Source organism: Oncorhynchus mykiss, chromosome 17 (assembly GCF_057628025.1).
Source record: "Oncorhynchus mykiss isolate SJ-2025 chromosome 17, ASM5762802v1, whole genome shotgun sequence".
NCBI lineage: Eukaryota > Metazoa > Chordata > Actinopteri > Salmoniformes > Salmonidae > Oncorhynchus > Oncorhynchus mykiss.
The window spans coordinates 53,807,501-53,829,438 of NC_143038.1; the positions used below are offsets into that span (position 1 = coordinate 53,807,501).

General features: G+C 42.8%; 1 protein-coding gene across 4 annotated transcripts in view; it reads left to right on the forward strand.

Annotated features, from left to right (window-relative positions):
- LOC110494487 (receptor-type tyrosine-protein phosphatase gamma) overlaps positions 1 to 21,938 on the forward strand; it is a 316,560-nt gene that overhangs the window by 273,674 nt on the left and 20,948 nt on the right. For 3 of the 4 annotated variants that reach the window (XR_016488024.1, XM_036950544.2, XM_090205954.1), the window contains 5 exons: positions 2,903 to 3,011; positions 3,350 to 3,399; positions 3,756 to 4,539; positions 9,471 to 9,609; positions 17,657 to 17,748. Coding sequence is in view for 3 of the 4 variants with exons in the window: in XM_036950544.2 (XP_036806439.1) it covers positions 2,903 to 3,011; positions 3,350 to 3,399; positions 3,756 to 4,539; positions 9,471 to 9,609; positions 17,657 to 17,748 (1,174 nt within the window). In the remaining variant the exon portion in view is untranslated. Of the gene's footprint in view, positions 1 to 2,902; positions 3,012 to 3,349; positions 3,400 to 3,755; positions 4,540 to 9,470; positions 9,610 to 16,124; positions 16,164 to 17,656; positions 17,749 to 21,938 lie in introns of all 4 variants that reach the window. The other variant, XM_036950543.2, reaches the window with a different exon arrangement.

Consider the following 21,938-nt stretch of genomic DNA (forward strand, 5'->3'; position numbering starts at 1 on the left):
TAAACACCCACAGCTCTTTTAATATCCTGCCATTGTGTTCCAATGGGGGCTGGGATTTAATGAGGAGGAGCAGGAGGGAGGGATTCCTGCCTGCTGATAGAGGGAGGGAGAACAAGGGACAGCGGAAGAGAGAACAGAGGAGAGACTTGGCGGTTATTTTCTTTGAGGGCTGCCCGTTATTAACGGAATATCATCTCCTCATGTACCACAGCCGCTCTCGTCTCAGCCATTCTTCCTCCTCTCATCACTCCTTCCTGTTCTCTCAGTCTTTTTACTATTTCTCTCAAGCCCCATCTATTTCCGTTTCATTCTCTCTCTCTCTCTCTCTCTCTCTCTCTCTCTCTCTCTCTCTTTCTTTCTCCATCATTCCCCTCCCACTCATTCTCTCTATTGTTCTCTCCCTCTCCCCCTCCATCTCTCCTCCTTTTCTTTCAGATTGTCATTTCCATTTTAATTCTCTGTCTTCTCCCTGGGCACCTCCACTATGCGGGTCACATTAGGGAGCGCATGGCACATCCAGGCTTTATGAAACCTGTCGTCAGAATCCATGGAAAGGCCCACTAAACCACTCCAGCCCTGCCTGCCATCGGTCTTTACAGCCCTCTCCATTTGTAATAACCGCCGGGAACAGGGCAGACACATCCTTAACTGAATTAAACTGTGCGGAACTTGCATAAATCATGGAGGAGATGGTGGTGGTGAGGGGAGAACAAACGCATTTACTTAATGTAAAATGTAGTTGTGCGGCGAGCCCTCCCTGGCGATCGGACACCGGAGAATGTGACTTATGATAATAGCCATTCCTCGTGCATTTAGTGGTGGATTGGACCTCCATCTCCCCGCCGTGGGGATAATTAATGCGTGTTATCTGGAATGCGTCCACCATAAAGAGAAAATAGGAAGGGAGAGAGAGGTGAGGTATTGGCTAACGCAGGCCTGTCTCTACCGCCCATATTCAGCCCAGGGTGATTTACATTAAATCCTAATTAAAAATAGGTTATACATTGTTGCTACAGTTTTGCTACAATCGTACCACTCAAGACTGTGGTAAACCCATTGTTTGTTGTCTACAGAAAGCAGGAAAGGAGAGGGAGACAGAGGGAGAGAGGAAGATGGAACATTTATTTCTCCCATCCTGCTCTAACCTTCATTCTTTGACCACTGCCCTCTGTGCTGTGTTGGAGTCAAGGGGCAGGCTGTGTTGTGTAGTATTCTAGACTAAGGAGTGTGACCTCTCCAGGAAGGTACCCAGAACTCATCTAAGTATGTGTGTGTGTGCATGTTTATTACTGTTTGCTCTCGCCACCCGACCTAAGTGTACAGTAGGTGTACACACACTCCTTCTCTATAGCAGACAATGGTGTCTCTGCTAGCTGGATGGGTTTATGGGAAGTGTTCTGTAGACGATTCCACCTTCTGTGTGTGTGAGCACGGCCGTTCGCTATTTGTGTGTGAGCATGGATCACACGGACAATCACTATGTGTGTGTGAGCATGGATGGTCTCCCTGTGTGTGTGTGTGTGTGTGTGTGTGAGCACGGACGTTCGCTATGTAAGTGTGAGCATGGATGGTCTCTCTGCGTGTGTGAGCACGGAAATTTGCTGTGTCAAACACATCCTCCTTTTGTTCTGCTGGATCAACCACTCAGTGTGCAGCAGGAGCCATGCACCCCTGCCCCGACAGAATTTATATTTTAATGCGTGTGTGCGCCAGTGGCATAGCGCAGTTTCACGGCGCCCCCTCCCCCTCACATGAATTGAGCAAAGGTCCACCCCCAACCCAATCATTTTTTTTATTTTGCCATGGGGCAGAGAATTTTTTTTGTAGCTAATCTCATGCAATTTGATACATTTTGCTATTTTAGAGCTCACAACAATCACAACTTTTTCCCGCTAATATTTGTCTTAATATTAGCAACATTTTTAATACAGTGCATTCGGAAAGTATTCAGACTCCTTTACATTTTCCACATATTGTTACGTTACGACCTTATTCTAAAATTGAGGAAATTGTTTTTTCCTTATGTACACACAATACCCTATAATTACAAAGTAAAAACAGGTTTTTGAATTTTTTTCTAATTTAGAAAAAATACAAAACCGAAATATTACATTTACATAAGTATTCAGACCCTTTACTCAGGACTTTGTTGAAGCACCTTTGGCAGTGTTTACAGCCTTGATTCTTCTCGGGTATGACGCTACAAGCTTGGCACACCTGTATTTGGGAGTTTCTCTTATTCCTCAAACAGTTGACAACTCAAACAGACATATATTTTCCTCAAAAAAGAATGAATAAAATATGGAAAATTATTCAATTGAATCCCCATTTAAAAATAATGATTCTATCAGATCTTATAGTTGATGAGTTGATGTAAGAGTTGATGTAAGAAAAAATCTGATGGAGTGCAGTTTTCTTTTACATTCAAGTGGTATACACAGTAGCAATTGTGTTTTTCCTCAGTTGCTTTATGACTCTTAACCTAATTATATGTAACATTTCAACAAAAATGCATATTCTATGAAGCAGATGGAGTTAACAGTTTATGGTTGTGACCATGGTGATTCCAATATTGTTTGTTTAAATCTATCAAAAGTAGAGAATTTTACAGACCATGAGTGGTCTACATGTATTGAGGACATGAATAAGGGGTCCTTATGGTATAGCTGATTCTGCATATTTCTGATTAATTTAGGATTTTAGACAAATCTGATGGAGTTGACCAAATTTCCGAACACGTCTTTTAAGAATCACACTTTTGAGATAAATATTCTTTAAAGTTACTGCAAAAAACGACATGAGATAATTGTTCATTTAATGGCGTGTTCATATTGTATCTCAAAGCTTGTGGGCCACCCTGCCTTGCGATGGCTGCGTGGGGGGGGGTGTTTGTGTGTTACAGGAAGCTGTCATCACTCCGGTGTCTCCAGACGTGCTGTATCTGTTCCGGGTGCAGGCTGTGTGTATGAATGACATGCGCAGTGACTTCAGCCAGAGCATGCTCTTCAGAGGTGACTTCCTCATTATCATCCTCCTCATCATCCTCTGTCCTTCATTTTTCCTTTTCACTTTTCTAAAAATAAACTGTAAATATTTCCCTCACATTTCATCACAGTCTATATTTATCTCTTATCTCTTTGTCTCTTGTTTTGTTCCCTTATTGTCTTGTTTAGTGATGCAGAGTTGCCTCTACTCTTTCCCCTCCTCATCACGATATCTCTGTCTGTCTAAATGCCTATGCCGATTTGTTGCAAAGCTAGAATCAATAGCGGTATTACACTGTCTATACAGTAACATATATTTTGAGTTATCATTGGTTAACAAATTTCATGTTATGTTCTCCTTTCAGCTAACACAACCAGGATATTTGAAGGGACGAGGATAGTGAAGACTGGGATGGTGAGTGCTGCGCGAACCCTCTGTAGTACTACCTCTCTCCAACAGAGAGCAGCACTGTCTCATTATTTAACCTCTGTGCTGGAGAGCATGCTCTGTCACTCCGATACTGTCAACTCCAAAGACATTCATTTTAACTACAGACCACAGATATAAATTAAATGTCCTATGTCAGTAATGTGCAGATAACAGATGATGTACTTGATTGCTTTTTATTTTCAATTGATGAAACAGTTCCACATATTTATGTTACATGGCTATTATGTCATTACATTTTTCAATCACTTGTCTCTTTTCCCTCAGTCTCCTTCCCACTCACCTTTTTTTCACCTCTTCCTCTCCCTATTTTCTCTTTCCAGCCCACTGTTTCCCCAGCCTCCTCGGCAGACATGGCTCCAATCAGCTCCGGCTCCTCCACCTGGACCTCCTCCGGCCTCCCCTTCTCCTTTGTGTCAATGGCGACAGGCATCAGCCCCTCCTCCAGTGGTAGCCAAGCGACGGTGGCGTCCGTGGTGACTAGTACCCTACTGGCAGGGCTAGGGTTCAGTGGTGGGGTCATCTCCTCCTTCCCCAGCTCTGTGTGGCCAACCAGAGCACCATCCTCCAGCCAGAATCCCACCGCTCCCACCCCTCGTCAGCCCACCAGCGAACCAGCGGCCTCCCAGAGCACAGACGCAGCCAAAGACAATGGAGAGGGCTCCGAGGACGGGGAGAAAGGTGCCAAAGGTGAGGGAGAGGAGGGAGAGAAAGAAGGAGAGGAGGATAAGGAGGAAGACGAGGAGGAGAAAGAGAAGGAAACGAAAGAGAAGAAAGTGATGGCAGACAAGGTAGAGAAGCAGACGGAGAGCACGGTAGTGAAAGAGCCGCCCACGGCCGCACCAGCCTCGACTGCCAAAGAGAAAGGAAGAGAAGGAGGGGAGAGTGAGACTGAAACTAACACCAGCAGCACTACGCCCTCTAGTGCTGAGGAGGACCAGCTGGTGACACACACACAGAGTATGGTGGAGACAGACACAGTGGTGACCCCTACCTTGGAGCTAGGGAATGACACGGCAGAGTTCACAGCCCCAGACAGCCCCTCCCCCACCCTCCGGCCCAGCACAGGAAGGGACAAAAGCCACTGGCCATTCTCCATACACACAGGTGAGCACAGGCATTATAGTGGCTTCTCTTTTTTGATGTAACCTTTATTTAACTAGGCAAGTCAAATTCTTATTTGCAACTGCCTACCCTGGCCAAACCCAGACAACGCTGGGTCGTGCGCCACCCTGCGCCACCCTATGGGACTCCCAATCACGGCCGGATGTGATGCAGCTTGGATTCGAATCAGGGACTGCAGTGACGCCTCTTGTTCTGAGATGCAGTGCCTTAGATCACTGCGCCACTCGGGAGCCCTTTCTTCAGTACATTCTGAGAAAAATTATGAAAGGGCATCAGAGCTGGACCAAATTGTACTCCCTGTCTCAACTTGTGATCTTTTTCCTTTCTTCAGTATGTGATTCCTCGTATTACATTCAAATTATTTAGCAGTTATCCAGAGCGACTTACAGGAGCAATTAGGGTTACGTGCCTTGCTCAAGGGCTCTGGAATTCAAACCAGCGACCTTTTGGTTACTGGCCCAAAACTCTTAATCACTAGGCTTCCTGCCGCCTTATAATAAGACTATAAAGTGGAAAGGAATATGACAGCCTTGTATTAGACATATTTTACCATGGTTCAGTTGTAATGTTTTTTCATACCCACACATACCCACTTACATGCACACTAATACCTACAAACCCTCTTGTGCTTGTACTGAATGACATAATGTAGATGTTGAGCAGTGTTAGGTTGCTAATTAAAATACATTGAGCAGAAGCTTGGTAGTAGTTGAACTAAATGAAAATCTTGGTATTGTAGCGGTGTAGCTAACTTCCGGAAATACACACTACTTTTTTTTGCATAAAATAAAATATGGACGTGCCTAATTCTCACTTGAAACATCGTTTTTGCGTTTAATAGGTAAAATGACACATTCTGTTAACATCTGACTCCAGTGTGATCTGTTCTTGCAATTTGAAGTCCGTAACCAGGTTTCCATCCAACCTTTTTATGCGAGTACGTGTCGGATGCAAAATGTAATGACAGGTCTGATGGAAACTCATATTTGTCGATAAACTTTCCAAATCTTGACTCAACAAAATTCACTAGGATCTTTTTGCGTCGGTGCAATTAATTACCAGAGAAATGTCGGTGGAATCACTTTTATGAGCATATGTTGATATAATAACCATCATATGGAAGTTAACTTGGAGTCACACGATGACATGTTGTGTTGTCCTCCTACTACGACTCGTCGGGAAAGAATGCAGTTTAATAGTCTACAGATTCAATAGGTTATGAATTTCACAGGGTGCTGAAAGTGCAAGGTGATGAGCTTGATGCTACATTCAGTAAATATCGAGGGTCTTATTCTGGTGACATGATCAATAAGTTAGCCCTAAATATTTCTAAAACTAAAAGCATTGTATTTGGACACTCATTGAACCCTAAACCTCAACTAAATCTTGTAATAAATAATGTGGAAATTGAGCAAGTTGAGATGATTAAACTGCTTGGAGTAACACTAGATTGTAAACTGTCATGGTCAAACCATATTGATGCAGTAGTAGCTAAGATGGGGAGAAGTCTGTCTATTATAAAGCGATGGTCTGCCTTCTTAACAACACTATCAACAAGGCAGGTCCTACAGGCCCTAGTTTTGTCGCACCTTGACTACTGTTCAGTCCTGTGGTCAGGTGCCACAAAAAAAGACTTAGGAAATTTTCAATTGGCTCAAAACAGGGCAGCACAGCTGGTCCTTGGATGTACACAGAGAGATAATATTAATAATATGCATGTCAATCTCTCCTGGCTGAAAGTGGAGGAGAGATTGACTTTATCACTACTTTTATTTTTGAGAAGTATTGACATGAATGCACCGAGCTGTCTGTCTAAACTACAGGCACACACCTCAGACACCCATGCATACCCCACAAGACATGCCACAAGAGGTCTCTTCACAGTCCCCAAGTCCAAACCAGACTATGGGAGGCACACAGCGCTACATAGAGCCGTGACTACATGGAACTATTCCACATCAAGTAACTGACGCAAGCAGTAAAATTAGATTTAAAAAACAGATTAAAAAAACGCCTTATGGAACAGCGGGGTCTGTGAAGCAACACAAACACTGGCACAGACGCATGCACAGACACATGCACAGACACACACACACACACACACACACACACACACACACACACACACACACACACTATACATACATATGGATTTAGTACTGTAGATATGTGGTAGTGGTGGAGTAGGGGCCTGAGGGCACACAGTGTGTTGTGAAATCTGTGAATGTATTGTAATGTTTTAAAATTGTATAAACTGCCTTCATTTTGCTGGACCCCAGGAAGAGTGGCTGCTGGGGATCCAAAATAAATACAAAATACAAAAATACTTGGCTACCGTTTGACAAATAAAAATAATCTCGCTCTTTTGTCCATAATAATCTCATCATGTAGGCTATACCCTCACTGTATCTGCCAGCTGTTGGCTATAGCACACGTGCCAAGACCAGAGTGGGTACAGTTGCTATATAACACACATTTGTTTTGAGAAATCCATCAATAGAGTTGAAAATGCGATGGAAGCCCATTTAACTTGGATTTTTTATTCGGTACATGGGAATATAACCGCAAAAAATATATTTATGTGCACTATGTCATCACGCACATCATTTTATCTGCAACAAGTCAATTTGATGGAATCACAACTCTGATGGGAATATGCACATTTTGTTTTTATGCAGATTTTTGAATATTTGCATGAAAATCTGTCACCAATTTGAATGGAAACATAGCTCATGACATGTCAGATTTAGTTTAGCCTGAGCAGCCGCTAGTGGGCGCTATGGATCTACAGCGCCCACTAACTGCTGCCCAGGCTAGATTTAGAAATTATAATTTTTCACAAAGTAGTTTGGATGTTGTGAACTACTTTTTTAAAGTAACTTTAGTTATGTAAAATATGTTTTTCTTAAATGTAGCTTTAGTGTAGCTTAACTTCTTCCAGTATGAAGTAATTGGTAGCTTGGCAAACTATATTTTCAGAGTAGCTTCCCCAAAACTTGTGTTGAGTGGAGTAAAGTGATCTGCCCAGGAAAGCTCTCTACATACTGAAAGACTGTGGCTAATGCTGAGATACACTGCTGGAAGTAGGCTTCTAAACTGCCACTGCATTGCAGACAGCCTTAACAACAGTATGCCGTGTACAATATTGATCAGGTCTGCTGGGTTATTCTGTAATTTACATTTTATGGAAAACCAGTGACATTATAGCTATTTCTGTTACCTACTTGGTTTACAATTTGATGAATAAATATGAGTGACTCCCAAAGACAAGGACTCAAATTAAACATGTGTTTGATAGACATTTCTGGGGGATAGGACCTTCCCCTCTTCCCTTCCTTGTTTTCTCTTCCACCTCTCTCTCCTTCATTATCTCTTCCACTCCCCTTACCCTCCTCCCTCATCTTTCCCACTTTCTCTCCTTTCCTATATTTCCCTTTGCACCTCTGTTTTTCCCTCCACCTCTTTCGATCGCTCTCTATTTATTTCTCTCTCACATTGTCTTTCTCACTTCCCTTCTCTCCATCCTTGTTGTTTCCCATTCTTTCTCTTACTCCTTCCTTCTCTCTCTCCCTCCTTGGTGTTGTCTTTAGGCTGAGTGCTGGCCTACTTTCAGACCCAGCAAGATGAGCTCGGAGCAGAGACACCGCTGCAGGGGAAAAACCTCTGCTCCATTTATAACTCCCTGCCTGGCACTAGAGTCATGTAGGCCTTGTGTGCATTGGTGTGTGAGTCTGTGTGAGTGTGTGTTTGGCTGCATGTGTGTTTGGTGACACGTGTGTGTATCCTTCGATGCAGGTTTGTTACTGGCTGTGTGTGCATTATCGCGTTTGTGTGTTTGCCCCTGTTCGTCCGTGTGCACTTCCGCTGGCGTTGTGTTTCAGGACGACTCGTCTTAGAGTGAGAGGCAGACAGGAGAGAGCAGAACAGAGCAGAGTGGAGCAGCACACAATGGTTCCCCTGCCAGTATGGTGTGTGTGGATGGTAGGGAGAGAGAGAGCGTCTGTGGTAGCGGCTGGCTGTGCTGTAGTGCAGGGGACTGCTGTTTCGGCCTCCAGGGCTACCCCCACTGTGCCACTGCCGCTACCACCCGGGCTCCTGCTGCAGAATAAAGCCATGGGGTCCGGGAACAGCACAGCAGGAAAACCAGCCCTGGGTAGGTAGGGTGGGGGGTTAGCATGGAGGGGGCTGGCTCAGGATGTTTGGGATCTAAGTGGAGCCCTTATCTGGGTAGCAAGATAAGCCAGCTATGTAGCACCAGGGTTGTCTTCATAAATAAACAGATTATGATTTGATTATTGATGCTCTAATAGTCTCCAATATCAATTAATCTTTGTTGTTTTTGGTTGTTGTTGACCATGTTTTCTCCTGTGTGTGTGTGCCTATTAAATATGATCCAGGATTGGATTGTTCCTGTCTGTGTAAAGCACCAGTCTAGATATAGTAGGTTAAGGGGCTGATGATGATGTTGATAGCCACACTACCTACCAAAATCTAACTTTAGAATACTTGTCTTTGATAGCACAGGAATATATTGTCACTGGTAGCATTTGGTATGAAGAGAGGCTGCTGTTTCTCTGGTAAGCACTGCCGAACATTCTCCAGCACATTTTTTGGGTTATTATAGTATAGTTTCATGGCAACCATTCTGCCTGATCACGTATCCAGCATTTTACTAAGGTAAATGAACCTGTAACATGTGTCTTCAGTTGAGAATATGGCTAGCGAATTTGATCACATCATTGTTTATTATTATTTTGTGGTTAATTTTTTACCTTTGTGAAGCTCAGTTAAACCTGGCTAAATGTGTCTTTGTCCTCATTCCCCACCTCTCCTGTTCCGGATCAGCATCCCCAATATGTCCAGTAAATGTTGCTGTGATTCTGACTGATTGTATGTCCTCTCCCCTCCTACAGAGAGGACTAGCATGTCCAACCTGACCCAGCAGGGTCCCCCAGGGGTGGGGAGGGTGGAGTGGATCATCCCCCTGGTGGTGGTCTCTGCCCTCACCTTCGTCTGCCTCATCCTGCTGCTGGCTGTGCTCGTCTACTGGAGGTGGGTACCATAACACACTGAGACACACTGAGACATCACATTTTTCCCCAAATCCTGTTGGTATAGTTTGAAGAAGGGTAGGGCTGGCACGATTACCGTATAATCGTGTAACCGATGATAATGGAGGAAGGCCCTCATGAAGAAAATATAAATAAAATTGACTTAACATGGGAAGGCCGGGCATTCCTGGGTTGAGTCAGTTTCCCCGGTAACATGGACTCTTTACAAAGTGATGAAACTTTGTGTTGCAGCAAACAAGTATTTGGTTGCCTAGGCAACACCCCCCTCTGCAGCTGCAGCACATGCAGACAGAAGTGGAAGAGAGGAGAAAATTTCATTTTTAAAAACTATAAATAAATAACATTTGCTATTCAAGTGACCATAACGGTGGCTGCAGTCATTTGGCTGACCAATAATTACAGTATGACCAGTCATCCAAAACTCCATGACCATCACAGCCCTAAAGAATGGTGAACATAGAGCAACATACACAAAAACAGCCAGGTATAGGCTACACACCAATGGCGGTCGGTGCCGTTTAAGATGAGGGAGGAAGATATTTTTTATGAGCATGGGCTTATTTCTATTACAGCGTATTGGATGACTGTCATTCATATTCCATTCACCCAGCTCAATGTAATATCGATACGTTCAGGCTATTACATGATACTCAAATTTTCCCTGTACCCATTATGAGGTTGCTACAATCTAGCATACAAATGAAAGTTTACAATGTAGGTGAACAGGTCGAGAGAAATTAGGTATAATCAAAGTGACAGACAGTGAATGACACATTTAATACCGCCTTGCACACTCTTGCCTGCACATGTAGGTTGTAATCATTAGTCCAACAGTTGCAAACGAGAGTTCCTATTGGACAAATTCAGGTATGTTTATCCACATTTCATTCTGTTTGCTTCCGTTTAAGAATCAGCAGAGTGAATACACTCCTGATCACATGCAAACACAGAACTAGCAGCCACTTATAAACAGCATGATCACTTTGCTCGTTGTATATATTATTCCTTCTCGCATCTACACTCTCTAATCCTCTTACCTTTTCCCTTTGCTTGTGGACTTCAGTGCACAATACAACAGCTGTCTGTGACCAGGTGGAAAAAACTTTCCAAGACAAATGTTCATACCATAACCGCTACACACAGCCGACAGTGGTTTCACCATATTAACGGAAATTTTAGTCTAGCTACTAGAACTGACGCATTAGTAAACCTGCTACAGTGATGCAGTACAGTGTACAGCAAGCAGTTTAGCAGTTACACTGGCAGGCCCCTGTAGCAATACATTAATAAAACCAAAAGCTTATCATGACTTGGAAGAGTTCCAGTGTTGGATAGCCATAGCCAGCTAGCTAACATAGCATCCCTCTCTGTTTGAACCCGGGGGTTGAAGTAAGCTAAACTAGCTAGCTGCATTCGCTAGCTAAGTTAGTGAAAGTGAAAGTTAAAAAAATATATATAGTACCTGTCAAAAGTTTGGACACATCTACTCATTCCAGGGTTTTTCTTTATTTTGACTACTTTCTACATAGTAGAATACTATTGAAGATATCAAAACTATGAAATAACACATATGGAATTATGTAGTAACCAAAGAAGTGTTAAACAAATAAAAATAAAAAAAATTATCTTCAAAGTAGCCACCCTTTGCCTTGATGACAGCTTTGCACACTCTTGGCATTCTCTCAACCAGCTTCATGAGGTAGTCACTGGAATGTATTTCAATTAACAGGTGTGCCTTGTTAAAAGTTTATTTTTTGAATTTCTTTCCTTCTTAATGTGTTTGAGTCAATCAGTTGTGTTGCGACAAGGTAGGGTTGGTATACAGAAGATAGCCCTATTTGGTAGAAGACAAAGTCCATATTATGGCAAGAACAGCTCAAATAAGAAAAGAGAAATGACAGTCCATCATTACTTTCAGACATGAAGGTCAGTCAATCCGGAACATTTCAACACTTCAAGTGCAGTCGCAAAAACCATCAAGCGATATGATGAAACTGGCTCTCGTGAGGACTGCCACAGGAAAGAAAGACTCAGAGTTAACACTGCTGCAGAGAACAAGTTTATTAGAGTTACCAGCCTCAGATATTGGCAATTAACTGCACCTCAGATTTGAGCCCAAATAAATGCTTCACAGAGTTCAAGTAACAGACACATCTCAACATCAACTGTTCAGAGAACACTGCGTGAATCAGGCCTTCATGGTCGAATTGCTGCAAAGAAACCACTACTAAAGGACACCAGTAAGAAGAAGAGACTTGCTTGGGCCAAGAAACACGAGAAATGGACATTAGACCGGAGGAAATCTGTCACGATGAGTCCAAATTTGAAATGAATGGTTCCAACCGCCGTGCCTTTGTGAGACGCAGAGTACATGAACCCGCATTTGTGATTCCAACCGTAAAACTTGGAGGAGGAGTTATGTTGTGCTTTGCTGGTGACACTGTCAGTGATTTTTTTAGAATTCAAGGCACACTTAACCAGCATGGCTACCACAGCATTCTGCAGCGATACGCCATCCCATCTGGTTTGCACTTAGTGGGACTATCATTTATTTTTCAACAGGACAATGACCAAACCCACCTCCAGGCTGTGTAAGGGCTATTTGACCAAGAAGGAGAGTGATGGAGTGCTGCATCAGATGACTTGGCCTCCACAATCACCAGACCTCAAACCAATTGAGATGATTTGGAATGAGTTGGACCGCAGAGTGAAGGAAAAGCAGCCAACAAGTACTCAGCATATATGGGAACTCCTTCAAGACTGTTGGAAAAGCATTCCAGGTGACTACCTCATGAAGCTAGTTGAGAGAATGCCAATAGTGTGCAAATCTGTCATCGAGGCAAAGGGTGGCTACTTTGAAGAATCTCAAATATAACATATATTTGTTTAAAAAATGTGGGTTACTACATGATTTCATGTGTTATTTCATAGTTTGATGTCTTCACTATTATTCTACAATGTAGGAAATAGTACAAATAAAGAAAAACCCTTGAATGAGTAGATGTGTCCAAACTTTTGACAGGTACTGTATATATTATTTTTACTAACTTAGCTAGCGAATGCAGCTAGCTAGTTTAGCCTACTTAAACCCCTTGAATGACCATGCGATACTTTTGGGTAAGCTGTCGACAATATGACTGGGATTGGATGTCTGTCGTTGGTTTCATGACTATCTAAAGGAAGTCAGGCTGTTAGAGTCGACGACTTCCAGTCGGAGCCATTGGAGTTGGTTAAAGGGGTCACACAAGGTTCTATACTTGGTCCATTACTGTTCACTCTCTACATAAACAGTATCGGTGATGAGATATGAAAGTGTCAAATTCATTTATATGCTGATGACACTGTCGTGTACTCTATCGCTTCAACGGCTGACCAAGCATTTTAAGATATTACAAGGGTCTTTTATACAGCTGAAACTTGTTTAAAATGCATAGAAAACACATTTTATGATTTTTAATAGGTTCAAAAAGTTGGTTGTAATACACTTGCACTCACAAGCTTAGATGGTTCTCGAATTAATCAGGTCTCTGCATATAAATACTTAGGGATATGGTTGGATGATGAACTGTCTTTTAAAATGCATATTGATGAACTTTGTAAACGGCTAAAAATCAAGCTAGGCTTCCTCCATAGAAACAGGACATGTTTGTCCTCTACAAATAGAAGACAAATTGTGCAAGCTACTTTTATGTCTGTTATAGATTATGGGGATATTACATGCATGCTACGGCATCAACACTTAAATCGCTGGATGCTACTTGTCATTGCGCACTTAGGTTTATTACAGGTGCTAGCTACAGAACTCACCACTGTGTTTTATATCAATATGTGGGTTGGACTTTGCTGTCCATGAGACGAGAACTACATGCTCTTGTGTTTGTCTATAAAGCACTTCTGAATAAACGACCTTCTTATTTATAAATCACTCATCAATATTAGAATTAGAATTCCTACAACCAGGTCTCAAGCATGGATTTCACCTGGGGCCCATGCGATTTGCACAGAGTTGGGTATGGCTGACTTTTCCTGTTAAGCTCCTTGCTTATGGAATAGCCTGCAGACTAAACTTGAGACTCATGTCCCCCTTGCCCATTTTAAATATTTATTGGAGGATTTTTATTTTGTATTGCTTGTAACTGTTTTGGGTAATGCAAGTTCTTGTGCTGTTGGTAGAATAACCTGTGTGTAAATGTAATCTGCTGATGTATTTTTTTGTGTTATCTGTGATCGTTTTGTTTGTCATGTTTAGTTTCTTAATCATTGTACTTAAACTGTATGTGTAAACATGTATACGCAGGGCCCAGCTTTAAAAAGACCTCGGTCTCAGTCTGTGTTCCTTGTTGAAATAAAGATATAATAGTAGCATGTCTGTTCATGACTCATGAGCTTTGATATGTTGGAGGATGTCCTCCGGAAGTTGTCATAATTACTGTGTAAGTCTATGGAAGTGGTTGAGAACCATGAGCTTCCTAGGTTTTGTATTGAAGTGAATGTACCCAGAGGAGGAGAGAAGCTAGCTGTTCTCCGGCTACACCATTGTGATACCCTACAGAGTGCTGCTGAGTCTACTCTAGACCTTCATTGCAAAACAGTGTGTTTTAATCAATTATTTGGTGACGTGATTATATGTAGTATATCTTCATCTAAGAAGGATAACTTTTTAAATGTTTCACTATTTTTATTTTTATGAAATTCCCTGAGGAGGATGGTCCTCCCCTTCCTCCTCAGAGGAGCCTCCACTGCTACACACAGTGCTGGTCAACAGACGTTGGGAGATTTCTACACTCCAGTGCTAATTCAATCACCCACCTGACTAACCTCTGTGGTCTCTCCATGTATCAGTGTGTAAGCTGGCTATGGTCCCTGCTATCCCCATCAGCCCCAGTGCCCTATAGTAGCCCCCTGCCCTCCTTGCCCCAGCCCCTTCATCGGTTAAGGCCCAGGGGCATGACTGGCCATCTGATTCACTTCCTAGCTCCACTCCTGCGCAAATCAGGACTCAGGCATGGGGGGGTTAGGGGTGAGAACATACACACACACCAAGCACCCACTTGGAGACAATGACACGGAGATATATCACAGAGTTGTTTTGCATCTGCCAAAGTAGTGGAGGGCATGCACATTTGTATTCATTCAACAACTAGCTTATTTACATACATAGATACTCACCCATTTGTAAATATTGTCACACAAACAGCATCACCAAGAAAGCATTGAGGTTATGAGCACTAGTTTCCTGCAAATATCTCTTACTGTAAGATGTATATGTTTCCTATGATGCTGAAGAGAGCATTTTAGCTCTCAGGCCTTTATCATCAAAGCGCATCCATCGTAGCACTTCAAACAGGCGTTTAATGCCAGCCTGGGTTCAAAGAGCTGTTTTCCTCTGAGTGAGGGCTGTGACCTCTCTGGTTCTCACCACCCCCGGCTCGTTAAAGGTCAGCAGCCACGACCAGATAATTAGCCCCTCACTGAGACCCAGCAGAGCAGGAGGAAGCTGCCCCTAGATACTGATCTCAGGTCATTTTGATGTCTCCACCCTAATTGTAAAGTCTATAGGATTTCAGGAGGGTAAGCTGCTCATAGATCTGTGCCTAGAGGGCAACCTTTATCCACATTTTTTATAGCTCTCTGTCACAGAGGCTAATGGAAGTGCAGCACCCCCTGAGGCCTGTAGGGGGCCTCTGGGGAGAGAAAATTGCAGAGATCATGGCTGCAGTAACAGGCTAGGGAAGATTAGGCTGGCTGTTTGGATTAAACTACAATTTAGACTCAGTTTAGCCCGCCTAGCCTTAGTGTGTCCTGTGAAACAGACGACAGGGTGTGTGTGTGTCTCTGTCTGTCTGTCTGTGTTTGTGTGTCTGTGTTTGTATCTGTCTGTCTGCGTGTGCCAGAGATAAAGTTCCTGGTGTTACAGAGATGGCACAGACACATGCACAGACACACACACACACACACACACACACACACACACACACACACACACACACACACACAGAGAGAGAGAGACAGAAAAACAGGTGGTGGTTGAGCTCGAGGTCTCCTGGGCAGTAGCAGGTGTTGAAGGCGTGAGAGGGGAGTGTTGGGTAATTCTAATCCTATTGCGTAGCAGAGCTCGGGCTCAGGGCTCACCCCCATGTTGCCCTGTAACCCCTCCCCCATCGGACCACATTGGCTGCCCGTAGACAGTAAGCCACCCGTGAGTAATTACTGGTCTGAGATCAGGTCAACCAACCTTGAGCCTGACTCTAAACACAGGATAATTACTGGAGAATGATCCAGGAGCTGTTACAAGACAGAGTGAGTGACAGGTCACTGCTCCTCTGACTTGTTAATGCAGAGAGGACAGGGGAGTCCTCCCTCTTCTTGCTCTCCTACCTCTACTCTTCTCCTCCCTCTCTCCGTCTGCTGGTCTGGTTCAGTAGCAGCATGCAGACGCTGCCTGCTAAGGCTGTTCTGTCTGTCTTCTCCTCCGCTCTTCTCTCATCTCTCTAGGATGACCAGTTTCTGCAATCTACTCTGCATAAAATACAGGTAGGAGTAGGACCACACACTCACATATACACATTTCCACTCACTCAGTAACTTTACTCTCTATTTGGTAGATAGCCTCTTGCTCAAGCTCAGATATCCGCCTCTCTCTAACGGAGATGATTTATCTCCTTTCCTTTTCTCACCTGTATCCTATTTTTAAGGCTTGAAGTTCATGACAGGCGTATTAGTCTGGAGTGCTGTCATTGTTAAAGAAATAAGCAATGATAGTTTTTCTTTTACTTTGAGATTTGTAAATAGAGGAACAGGTTTTGACTGTTAACATTGTTTCCATATTGTAGCTTTAATCTCTCTTGGAGGAGAGCTCTTTGATGAAGGGTACAGTGTAATATGTTTATTGCGGTACACTTCCCTAAAGGTATGTGCTTAGTCTGGAGCTGGCTGTCTTTTCAGACACACCTCCATTGAGCTTTACATAGTCTGCGCTTGCAGCTGTGTCTATGTGTTCTTTGCCCTCTTGGATCTTTGTTTGGCCACAGACTAGCCCATAAGAGTTGTTGGACGAAGGCGTCTTCTGTACGGGGGACTTTTGTTAAGAGTCCCGATGCTTGGTCTGAACATTAGCATGCATCGCTTGCGGTACGATTTTGGAAGCATAAGGACCATATCTTTGATATCAGCGAGAAATAATACAAATATATACAATTGATACACACCTTTACAGGGTTAGGGTTCCCACACGGCCATATGTCCATGTTACAGTGCCTGTTTACGGAAAACAGACGGAAGACACATTTGTGGTGTCACATCTTCCATTTACACACAGGTGTTTGGAGATGCAGAAAGCTAATTAGCACAGGTAGTCCATACGTGTGCTAATTAGCTATCTGTGTCTCCGAACACCTGTGTGTAAACAGAAGACAGACACCACAAATGTGTTGTCACTGAAAAATACTGTTGGTTGCAACTGTGTTAAAACCTGTTAAAACTGTGTACAGTAAGCATGTATTTTGCATTTGTGAAATGAGTTTGATGTGATATGAAAGTAGAGGTATTTTTGTTTCTAGAACTGTACTGCATTTGAGAATCAATGTACTTTTAGATGGAGTATTTGGCTGTTTGGTCTTCGCCCTCTAAATAGAACCTATAAGGTCCTTGGACTATAAGGAGTAATGTTAGGCTCCTTTAGTCCATCATTTGGCTAGCCACAGACATACAGTATGTCTCTGCTTCATAGCTCAAACTGAAAACAAATTGATTCTGATCCTCATAGTGTTTATGTGACTCTTAACTCTGACGGTGTGTGAGCTGTGAGAGTGTGTGGTGGTGACTGCGTGTTTATGCTAATGTTTGCCTTCTCTGGAGGAGTTCAAAGTACACCTTGATCCTGTCACGTGTCTCCAGTGCCATCTGTGTTTACTTTGGAGGAGTTTGTCACCTGTGGCATTGCTGATGACAGCGCTGATACATTATTCTCAGGGCTAATGTGCCACTGACTGACTGACTGTCTCTCTCTCTCTCTCTCTCGCTCTCAGGAGGTGTTTTCAGACGGCTCATTTCTACGTGGAGGACAGTAGTTCTCCCAGAGTGGTGCCCAATGACAGCATCCCTGTCATCCCCATCCCAGGTAAGCACCAATCAGAGCAGCGCTTTGGCCCCATAGTACCCCAGAAGCAGGTTAAAATCCTTGTCAGGAATGGGTCAGTTGATTGCAGCAAAATGGCCCCTTTTCTCTGAAGTTTTCCAAATGTTCACTTTCTGTCTGTGGTCAATGTAATAATTCACAGTCATGGTCAAGGGGAATAGTCTTGTCCCATATGTCTGCTCCTCTCTGTTTCCACTGGAATCCTATAGGCACCAATCATGTACAATCTGTACAGATACATCACACACATACAGTAGACACCATATGAGACTTCATATGACCGTTCTCCTCACATGAGACCACTATTTCATTATCCATCCACCTCTGTGTGCTCTGTTGAAGAGTAAACAAACAGTTCATTCAAAGATGTTGTTTTTCTAAAGGAGCTGTACTTGATTTAAAGTGTGTGCATTGAGTTTCATGTACTGGACAGTAACCTGTCATTCCATTTTATTGATTAGACATTATTGATCCCCAAAGGGAAGTTATTTTTGCCACCAGCAGCAGACCCCGACATGCATTATAGATAAACAGGCATACATTTCAACACCGAAATCGACATTAAATTATTCCTAGAGATGATCTTGAAAAGTGTTTAAATTACTAAAGGGGAGGAGAGCTGAGATGTCTCTCACACTTAATATTGAACATTTTACTTTAACCACTTTTCAGATGGGAAAATCCATGCACACATTGATTTTTCCATGAAGAAAAGAGATCGTGAGATCGAGGTCTGAGCCATTGCATTAGCAGACTACGTTGATGTTTGAACACCAGTGTTATCATCTGTGAATGCGGTTCAAGTGTTAAAACACTTGAGAGGGAGAGCCTGACTCTGTGAGACAGGACTCACTCAGCCATGGTTTCAATGGGCTGTTGCTTGGCGATGAAGGTGCCAGTGGCCTCAGGTGGTTAGATTGTTGGGGTGCATATGTGTGATCAGTATTTACAACAGTTGTGTTCCAAGAGATACCCGTAGCTGGTGTTGTTTTGCTAGAACACACTATTCCGTCATAATCATGTGATGTGTGTGAACAGGTGGGTGTTTGCCCTCACTAGTGTTACTGTAGTGTTTAACACGATTTATGAGAGTTCCCTGTCAGCATTGGTTTTGTGCTCTGTGCTTACTGGTTCAGCCCAAATGCACCATGTTAAAGGAGGGTGGAAGGGGTGGGGTGGGGGGTGGGGGGGTGGAGGAGGGCTGGATCTCTCTCTCACTCTTTCGAGCCAGTGGATCAAACATTAAAGGCATGGAGATTGGCCCTCAAAGACCCAATCTTCCATATCTACCATCTCCCCTCACATACAAGATTTTCCCCAGCAGCCAAATCCATTTGGACTGACTGAGTGTCCTTCACAATGGACCTTGGCACAGAGAGCTGTGTCTGATGTGCCTATTTAAACCAATGGCGCAGCACTTCCCAGCACAGGGACAGGGAAGGCTTATAAAGTGGGCCCCATTCGACATCTCTCCTCCTCCTTAAAAGGCCGTTAACTTTGAGAACTGACTTCAGTACTCTACATTCTCCTCAGCAGATTGTATCTCCTAACCAGATATCAAAAGGTTTGTGGCTTATGAGACTTTATACCATGGCATTGTTGAATACTTCTTTCTGATTTGCTTGAAGGGTATTCTGGAGCCCTTCAAGTCATAACGCACAGTATATTTGCATCGTAAAATTCAATGGCTATCGTTCATTCTTACATTTTTTATGTTTGAGCTGCTTTTGAAAGCCAAAGTCGAATTGAAAACATTATTGGCATTGTTGAATTAGATGTTCATAATAACAAGCTAGGATGAATAGTTTGGTTAGCTAAACTAGCAAGTCTGTTTGGTTGCCATGACAACTACTGTATCTAGTAAACTTGCTAGCTACTTCAGTGGATGTTGAACACATTTATACTGGAAAATGAACACATTTCTAGCTGTGTTAAATTATACCCATGGTATAAAGGGATAATCAACTCGGGGCTCTATGCGTTCCAAGGACAATAATGCAACTCCTGACCTCCGCGTCATTCATTATTTTCCATAGAACGCATAGCCCCTCATTGATTATCATTTACATATTGACTATGATGTAAGACAATGTTTCGAGAATAGCCTAATGTTGATTGGAGTGCTGTTTGAAGGTTGTTATCTATCTTGATCATAGGTTTGGAGGACTGAAATAGGCATACTTTTTCTTAAAGGTCCAATGCAGCCATTTTTATCTGAATATCAAATCATTTCTGGTTAACAATTAAGTACCTTACTGTGATTGTTTTCAATTAAACTGGTCAAAAAGAAACGAGCAAGAATTGTACTAGGACTGTCTGGGTGTGGTCCGAGTGGAAAACTGAAAATGAGCTGTTATTGGCAGAGAGGTTTGGAACTCTTTTTCTTATGGGTCTATTAACTAGTTTACTGCATGGTGATGTCACCATTGAAGGCCAAAACTCCATAACACCAAAACAGGCTTACATTTTAGGTGCTCTTACACTAAATGGAGAGGCTGTGGTTCCGGATTTTCTGGACACCCGATTTACCATGGCAAACAATACGAAGATTTATTTTTACGTAGCTGCTGCTCAGTGCTCCCCCTGTCGCTTACATCAACGATGAACGCCTTTGTCTGATGTAGCCTACACACTTCATGTTATAGACAAAGGACACGGTCGATGTGTTCCAACTATTGCATTCCAAGCCTCAGTAGGCTGTTAAGGTTAAACACGATTTAATGTCCTTTTTATAGCTACATGCAGCTATTTACATGTTGTACTCTAAAGACATGATTAACATGTTTGTATAAACTCTCAAATTGTTTTTTGCCCCAATGCAAAACTCAAGTGGGGAGTTACATGCATATCAAACACAAACATGACACAAACATGACACAGACGCAGTCTAATTAGCCATTTAATGTTATTTTTTCATCATCGTTGCAAACATTGGCTGAGCAGAAGGCAGACAGACAGGCAGTCAGTCAAAGTAGTAGTATTATTTTTCAGCAACTCTGTGTAATGGCTACGATATTGCAGCAACTATAACGATTAGCCTACATCAAAACGCTGATTGTTTTTGCTCCAATGCAATGTGTAGGGACTGCATCCTGTTTGTGCAACTGCAATATCCGTTACAACAGACAGAGAAGGTTGTGGCCTTCATAATGGCCTTGAATGTTAGTTCAAATCGCCGCATGGTTTTTATTTCAGCTGTCCAGAAATATGAGGCAGAGACATAGGCTACATCATCATGGTTCAGAAGAGGGTGAGTAAAGAGAGAAATGTGAATGGAGTGTGAGCAGCAGCTACGCCCCAATTTTTTTTTTGCATGAAATAATACATGCGCAGAACCTGATCCAGATAAGTGGCTTTGAGAAAGAGGTTTCCTTAGGGGTGTGGGCGAAATCTCGGTGTGGAAATGTACAAAAAACACATTTAAAATCACGTGAATTACGTTTTTGACTGCACTGGGCCTTTAAAATGGATTAATTTGTGCAATAATGGAGCTAAAGATTACTAGTTGATTCCGCTCAGATAGAGCTGTGAAAACAGTGGACTGAATCATACTGTGTTGCCATGACTCAGTGTGTATAGGGCATCTAAGGCAGAGAGTTCTTAGGCCCAGTGGGGCTGTAGAGACCTATAGGAGAACGAGCAGCAGTGAGGGGAGAGCCATATGTGACCATAATGACAATCCTGCTTCTCACAGAGCTAATTGTCTCAACTGACCCCCCCCCCCCCCCCCCCCCTCTCTCTCTGGGGATTTGAAACCTTATGAAAACGACCACAAGACAAACACCCCACACACCTAACTACCAGAGACATACCACACACCACAGTATATTACTCCAGTGTATTTTCAACAATCATTTTCAAAGCCAATTTTGTCTAATACATTTTTCATGAAGCTGTTTGACAATTTGAACCTCCTCCTTGTATCTCCATATGCTGTGTTTACCATAAGCATATGATTAGAGGCATTACTATGCATAAATATTCCTCTCTGCCTTGTATGCATTAATATTTAATGAGAAGAAGGGGTAAATAGAAGGATTTGGGTGCTTTCAACAGGCACTGTAGTTAACAGCATGTTCTATGAAGTACCATTATCATTTGGGCAAAGATGTAAAAGTACAAGCTGCCTTTTCCCATAAGTTGGCTCTATGAAACATTCATTGTGTGTGGAT